The sequence below is a fragment of the Lycium ferocissimum genome, chromosome 4, assembly GCF_029784015.1.
Source record: "Lycium ferocissimum isolate CSIRO_LF1 chromosome 4, AGI_CSIRO_Lferr_CH_V1, whole genome shotgun sequence".
Taxonomy (NCBI): Eukaryota; Viridiplantae; Streptophyta; class Magnoliopsida; order Solanales; family Solanaceae; genus Lycium; species Lycium ferocissimum.
The window spans coordinates 8,640,891-8,648,513 of NC_081345.1; the positions used below are offsets into that span (position 1 = coordinate 8,640,891).

General features: G+C 34.7%; 1 protein-coding gene across 3 annotated transcripts; it reads right to left on the reverse strand.

The window, feature by feature from the left end:
- Positions 1 to 4,090: 4,090 nt before the first annotated feature.
- LOC132051504 (aspartate carbamoyltransferase, chloroplastic-like) lies at positions 4,091 to 7,623 on the reverse strand. 3 transcript variants are annotated; one of them, XR_009413742.1, is made up of 7 exons: positions 7,415 to 7,623; positions 6,685 to 7,204; positions 6,463 to 6,602; positions 5,674 to 5,847; positions 5,247 to 5,483; positions 4,996 to 5,156; positions 4,091 to 4,443 (listed from the first exon to the last, which is right to left on the reverse strand). XR_009413742.1 is itself a non-coding variant. In XM_059442612.1 (6 exons), the coding sequence occupies exons 2-6, from the start codon at positions 7,187 to 7,189 to the stop codon at positions 5,049 to 5,051; spliced, it is 1,164 nt and encodes a 387-aa protein (XP_059298595.1). In that variant the 5' UTR covers positions 7,190 to 7,204; positions 7,415 to 7,623; the 3' UTR covers positions 4,909 to 5,048. The 3 variants fall into 3 exon arrangements, 1 of the variants encoding a protein (XP_059298595.1); XR_009413741.1 differs by having other exon boundaries at positions 4,091 to 4,448; XM_059442612.1 differs by lacking the exon at positions 4,091 to 4,443 and having other exon boundaries at positions 4,909 to 5,156.

The following is a 7,623-nucleotide window of genomic DNA, read 5'->3' on the forward strand; positions in this document are numbered from 1 at the left end:
TACTAAAAAAAAGTATCATGTATTTTTCACATAATCAACTAGTATAACTTTCACTAAACTTTTGAACTGTCGAATCAAAGCTTAAAACATACAAAATATATTAATGCACACTATTGGTAAATGACTTTTACTATAAAAAGGCAGATAAAGATTGTGAAAACAAGGATAATACATAAATTGCCTCGAATGAATAGCAAAGCACCCCGTAGAGATGATACAATCTCCGTCCGGTAGCCAATCAACGTTTTTTAAATAAAAAAAATATAAAAAATAAAAAAGCCATCAACGGCCAAAATCCTTCCAACCAACTTTACTGAATTACCAAAACATAGTTAAGCCCAAACACAACCATTTCTTCAGTAAAACAAATACGCCCTCCGTATGTGTAACATATTTGCTTTTTAATTCCTGCCAAAAAAGAATGACCATCTTTCATATTTGAAAATGATGATTTATAGTCACACAAACACAAAATATTTGCGCCTCATTTTACATCACAAGTTCAAAAGTCTTATCTTTTTTCCTAAACTCCATGTCCAATCAAATAGGTTCACACAAATTGAAACGGAGGGAGTATATAATAAACTTTGCCTTTCAACAAGCATTAGAGAGCCCCTCAAACAATTCCTCCACAACACCAACAATAGAAAGCTTGTTATATCTAAATTTTTTTTCCCTCCCTCGTATCAATACTTAGCAAATTTGCATCTTCCTAAGAGTAGGATCAAGAAGGTTGTATCAACAGAAGATTAATTAACACAATTTGGAAATTTCAATAGCAAATAATCTTTACAATGGAAATGAAAATAAATGAAACTTGAAATGGCAATAACTGACACAATTACATATAATTTGGACAAAGAAAGCTGTAAGACTTCAGTTATGTGAATCTTGAACTCTTTAACTCCACAAAGCAGTATGACCAATATAAAAATCTTCAGAGAAAAGAGGGCATTGATCCTCATCATCTCGTGGAATGTAACGAGGAACCAATATGGGATTAAATTCGAGTATAGCCGCAGCATAGGCATCAAGATGTTTATGGTAAGATGCAATATCATTATTGGGACCTTGTGCACTTGCACTAATAACAGAGGGAGTCTGTTGATCCAATGCATAAACCATAGAGACAGAGCATCCTTCTTCTTCTTCGGTAGAGATTAGCGGAAATTGGGTTATTGGAGCAACATTCGATTCTGTCGTGAGTAAACTAAGTTGGCTGTTCCCAGTCAAAAGATTGCTATGACATGGAATTCGAGGTCCAAATTCTTGATTTTCTTGGAACTGATGACCTTCTGCACTAACAAAGGGAGTTTCTTGATCCAAAGCTTTAACAGTAGGAACAGAACATCCTTCTTCTTCTTCAGTAGAAATAAGCGGAGCAACACTAGATTTTGTTGTGAGTAAACTAAGTTGGCTGTTCCCATTCAAAATACTGCTCAACTCATCACATGGAATTACGTGACGTCCAAAATCTTGATTTTCTTGAAACTGATGTAACAGAGCATAGGATTTCGCATTTTCATGATGTTGTGATGAAGAAGAAATTGGGAGATAACTGGAAACAAAATTCTGCCCGCTATGAGATGAATTGACATTCCCGTTCAAAATACTGATCAACTGATCAGATGGAATTATGGCGGCATCGACTTGTCCAAAATCTTTATTTTCTTGAAACTGATACTGAAGAGAGGATTTTGAAAAAGAAGTATTTTGTTGATGTTGCGATGAAGAAATTGGGACATAACTTGCAACAAAATTCTCCCCACTATGATCCAATGGGACAACCTGAGACGATTTGACATTCCTCGTAACGCGGCACACAATAAAATCCTCATGTCGAATTTGACGACGTTGTCTCAAAGTATGTAGTATCTTATCACTAAGGTGATATTCTTTCATATGAATTTTACTAGGACGATTATCATCATCATCAAGAAAACGGAAGGTTTTCTTGAACCCAATTACCGACCCATTCTTGTCATAAACTGGTTTACTATTGTCGAGTCCCTTCCATGAGCCGCCACCAACAATTGCCCTGTTGAAGTTCTTACCTTTCCCTGTTTTCTTCTTTAAACGAGTAATGAAATAGTTTACATTATCAGTAGTTGTCTCGAATAGTTCAAATGGCTTCTTGTTGCCATATAAATCTACAAGTCGAATTTGGTTGCATTGAATAGGAATACCACAAACAAACTTGAGAAGAAAGCTCATAATTCGTTCATCATCAAGATTCATCCCCATTCTTCTAGTCATCTTCGTATGTATTTTTTCTGTGCAAACAAATTATGAAGTTTTTAACTTTTAAATACTGAAAGAGAGAGCCTGAGAGAGAGGATGTAGAAACACAACACCACAATAACTTGCTACTTATTTATAGGGACAGTCTTGAAATAATTAGGAAACCAAGAAATCAAGAAACCTTAGTATTTCTGTGATTTATTTTCACGTTATTTCCGAATTCAATAAGCACACAAATAACTAAGAAGTACGAGTATAATTTTATTCTTCCAGGATCGCTTAATTATAATACAAAAATAGCCTTACTCAAATGGAGTATTAATTAACTTTAATTTACCATTTTCTATAAGGACACAAATAACCATGAAGTACGAGTATAATTTTTATTCTTCCAGGATCGCTTAATTATAATATAAAAATAGCCTTACTCAAATGGAGTATTAATTAATTTTAATTTACCATTTTCTACTTTTATTGCTAGACATTTATTTTGCTTTGAAATCATGTCCAAACGAACCGTTAAACTTATGAAGTACTCATCTAGACACCTCAACTTAATACAGGGGTTTCTCGTAGACACTCAAATTTGACCTATTGTGTCATCTTCACATTTGAGCACGTGAGATGTCATTCCAACCAATTTTCAGCTTAAAAAGTACTGTAAAATTTCATTTTTGCCGTTATAATCTTCCTCTATTTGATTCGTATTGCCTCTGTCTCATTCTTCTCCATTTTTTTTTTTTTTCCTTTTTCTCTATCCCCACCATGACAAAATCTTTTGGAAATAACCGGCCCCCAAGATAGGTTTAATTTTTCATTTTTGTTATCTCTCTTATTTTTGAAGGCTTGAAAGAACACAAGAAACATAGACTTTGACATATGAAATTGAACTTTTTTATATATATTAAGCCAATTCCACAGGCTACTATTGTCTGTGGTCATTGAGGGATTTGACATTGACTTCTACCTTGTTAATTGAATACTCAAAACATACATGGAAGGAGGGCTACGCCATATCTCCCTCCAAACTTTTCTGAGGATATTTATGACCCCATCACTAATGAGAACATTACTAATTAGAGAACAACTTCTAACTAACTATGTTCTCAACACAAAACCAAGTTCTTTCTATATGTAATTTGCAATTCCAATTATAAGTGATATACTGTAGGAACAAATTTGGAAAGATGAAGAATAGGGGGTGGAGGGGAGGTTTTTCTATTTTATACATTTTTTTTCCTTTTGAAATATAAAAAATTTATGTTTTTAAGGGGAAAAAAACATGTGACATTCACTAATTTGTCAATTTGACATGTCACCAGCATGGAGTTCACGTGTGAGGTGTGCTGGACCGAGGTGTCCACGAGACACACCAGTGTTAAAGTGTCTAGATAACGAAGGTTGATTGTGTGTATGTATTTTGCCATCAAAAAATTAAGATAATTAAAATCGACATAAAATCCAGCTTCATTTCATAACCTATCCCGTAGGGACACTCGATAAACAAAGTTATCTGATAGCATGTCATGTTATTTTTAGAAAAATACCCAGAATTTTCCTTCTTTTTTTATGCGGAACATGCATCGTATTTTTCTCCGTGTTTCTTTAAATAAAGTGTAAGGTTATAAGATAAATATAAATGAAAAAAGAAACTACTATATATACGACCAAAAGAGAAGAGAAAAAGAAAAGAATAACTTAAATATTTTCCACTTTTTTATCTTTACGGAGATATAAAATATATGCATATAGTAGGATGGCATGACATCTATAGAGCAGACAACTTAAATTTGATCAAGAAGAAGTAAAAATAAAAAGGTAAATTTAGAAGGTACTTTAAAAGATGCAATGAAAACTGAAGATGGAACAGCGGAAGGTACCAAATATATGCCAACTAAATTGCAAGGGCAAGTTAAATATGTTGGCATTGAAGATGTGAACCCAAGAATCAATGAGCGTCAGTTCTTGCAAAGCTTACAGATACCACTTAAACTTGCTGCATAAAGAGAAGAAACTCTACAAACTTTCATTCTTTTTCATACTGGTGGCAGTCTGGCAGACCAGCTTGCACGAAATTTGAGTGTCCATCAGGTAGCTGCTACTTTCCACCGGCACAGATATCAAGTAACTCTGCAGACTATCATTTTCTCAAAAGATAGGCTCTACGATAACAGTTCATTTTTGGGATTTCAATCCTTTACTCTGCACTAAACAAAACCACTTCAATTATGGTCTCTCGGCATAGGTTTATCACTGTTGTAAAGCATTAATATCCTGAATAAAGAGCTTTTAACAGCATTGACATTCGCAACAGGATTCTCAATTATGCAATTCTTGCGACATTTATTTATTTAATACTTCAACTCCATTCAGTTCATATGACATCTTCCAAAGCATTGGAACATCCTAGCAGGTTTTATATAAACCTACTAAGGCAGTTTCTCACGCAGAATACAAAACCAATAGAAAACAGAAAGGGCCAAGATAGTTCTGTATACAACAAACTAAATGGACGGTGGACTCTATTCCAACAGGATGATTAGTAGCATAGTTTATCAGTATCTAAGGCAAGAATGTGCGAAGAGGAAATGAGGATATTCAAATGACTGATGATATTACGTACCAAAAGATAGAGATGTAAAAGTAGACCTTTTAAGAGAAAAAAGGAGAATAAAAAAAGAGGATCCATTTTCTTTCATGCTAAACAAGTTAACAAAACTCTTAAATTCTACAATGGGCTCAGAATCCACTCACATGGATAACAAGAATGGTTTCGCAATATTCCAAATATAAAAAGTTTGCATCTGTCACCAACCAAGGAGTAGAAGCTTCAAAAGAGCCATCCGAATGTAAAGACCATTCTTAGCTTGTCTGAAATAAGCAGCCCTTGGATCTCCATCCACATCAACAGTTATCTACAAGAGTTATACATGGAAATTAAATAGCACATTTGTGATATGAGAAGAGAAGGAATTTACATGCCAAACTATAAAACAGAATTTAACCTCATCAAGTCTTGGCAAAGGATGCATCACTACTGCATGTTTCTGCATAGCATTTACGACACTCAGATCCACGATATACTTCCCTCGAGCTTCTTCATACAAATCAACCCTCTCTCCAAATCTTTCTCTTTGAATACGAGTTTGATATACCACATCACATTTAGAAGCCACCTCCACCAGATCAGCACTTTCTTCCCACTGAACCCCCATCGATGTCAAATAATCCTTTATGTCATCCTAAATGACAATTGAGAACAAAAGAAACATCTTTTATTAATCTGTAACAATTCCTATGTTATCAAACAAAAATAACATTGTGTAATCACATTTGAGTTTAAAGAACAAAAGTTCATTTAATGGAATAAGCGGTAATCGTAATGCAATTACCAGCTCGAGATAATCAAGTTTCATCTTTTCTCAGTCATACCTTCATTTTAACTACATCCGGGGATACAAAGTAAATTTTCACATCTCGGTACTTCGCGAGCAAGTAAGCAAGTGAACGAACCGTCCTCCCATAAGCTAGATCACCAACAAGAGCAACTTTAATACCGTCAAGTTTTCCTATTTCTCTTTCAATAGTATATACATCTAGAAGGGCCTGTTTCAGATAAAATCAGGTCAATGCATTTGCAGTTAGAGAAGAAAAAACAGCCTAAGAAGAATACTACTATGATATAGAAAATTCCTGTGCAAACAAATGCATGCCCAATTGACGTGTCTTATGTACTCTATTAAGTAGTTTCCACCAATTAACTCTCTATATGATATTCAGGGTTTGTTATGAATTATAATAGCAGTGAACAACCTAAAACACATGAGAGGGATAAGTACGTAGTTAAGAGTCTGTGTTATTAGTGATGTCCAGAAACTCAGCTGGAATGCATAATCCAAACAAGTTACTGCTTCCTAATTTATATCTGTCAAAGGGGAAAGAATAGAATAATACCCCTACAAAACAGTCTATGGCTAGTTTCCCTATACTGGAAAAGTTTATGCTCAATAGCGATTCTAAGTTTCTAATAAATAACGAGTACAATGCTGTTTCAAGAGATGCGAAGCAAATGACTGACTGAGTTGTAAGCTTATCTACCAAAAAAACAGTTAGATTTAGAACAATTGCAGTAGTAAATATCAATTTAAATAGACATTTTATAGTAATTCTTGCCTCAAACTCTCTGTCCTACAACAAAAAGTATCTACAAGAGGTGCAAACCTGAGTTGGGTGTTGTCCAGGACCATCTCCTGCATTTATGATTGGAATACTGGCAGTGGCTGCGGCTCTTCTAGCAGCACCACTTTCAAAATGTCTCATAACAATGATGTCAGAGTACCCTTCAACAGTTCTAATTGTGTCTGCAATTCAAACTTCTATTTTAATAATCCAACATCCTATTGAACGTGAAAAATTACTTATTTTGTAAACTAATAGAGATACCTTCAAGCGTCTCTCCTTTTGCTGCAGAAGAAAATTCACGAGCATTTTCCGTTGTCAATACTTCCCCGCCTAAACGCTTCATGGCAGATTCAAACGAAAGCCTAGTCCTAGTTGAGGGTTCATAGAAGAGAGTGGCCATGAGATAACCCTTAAGTATCTCCCTTCCCGTCGACTTCTTCTCAACTTTCTCCATCTCCCGTGCCACTTCAAATATGGAACTGAGAGTGTCTCTATCAAACTGCTGAGATTCAATTACATCATCAAGCTGAAACTTATTCCCCACTATACTTGAAGACTTATTTTTCATCTCCAATGCTCTGCTGCTATTCGTTGACATAACGTATTCATTTCGTCCCTCATTAAACAATTCAACAGAGAATGATTTAGATTTACAGTGCACAGGTTGCTTTAACCATACATTATTGCCTCCAAAACTCTTTCTAGGAGGTGACACAAGTCTTTTCCCATGGAATCCATGAGAAGAAAATGTTGCGGAAATAGCCATATTCAGATCACTCACCTGCAACAACAAAAGAAAAGGTTTATTCACAAGCTGCACGCCACCAATTAAATATCATCTAACTTCCATCAGCAAAAGTAACACATGAGTATGAATTAAACAAACACTAAAATGAAGACAAAAGTGCAGTCATAGTAATATATTAAGCATGAAAATAGCAGAGTAATATTGGGCATAAACAATTAAGGATGAAAATAGAGAAGAATAGACCTTGAGTGAAAAGCTCTCTTCCAATATACTAAAAAATTTCAAGCATCAAAAGGGTTGTTGATACTAAAAATAGTTGATCCATCCATCTAATATTTGATGGAAAAACAAGTGAGATTCGCTTTGTTTGTTTAGCTGTTTGTGATATATGTCTCGGTGATTTAGTGGCTCAACCTGAAGATCAAGGCACCTCATTTCTTTTTCTTTTTTTT

Bases quoted from the DNA above. Each gene is read 5' to 3' on its own strand.
- LOC132051504 (XM_059442612.1), bottom strand. From the start codon at position 7,189: ATGGCTATTTCCGCAACATTTTCTTCTCATGGATTCCATGGGAAAAGA. The intron at 6,603-6,684 runs GTATCTCTATTA...TTTGAATTGCAG, and splicing joins AAAAGGAGAGACGCTTGAAG to ACACAATTAGAACTGTTGAA. The intron at 5,157-5,246 runs GTTAAATTCTGT...TAACTCTTGTAG, and splicing joins CTTTGCCAAGACTTGATGAG to ATAACTGTTGATGTGGATGG.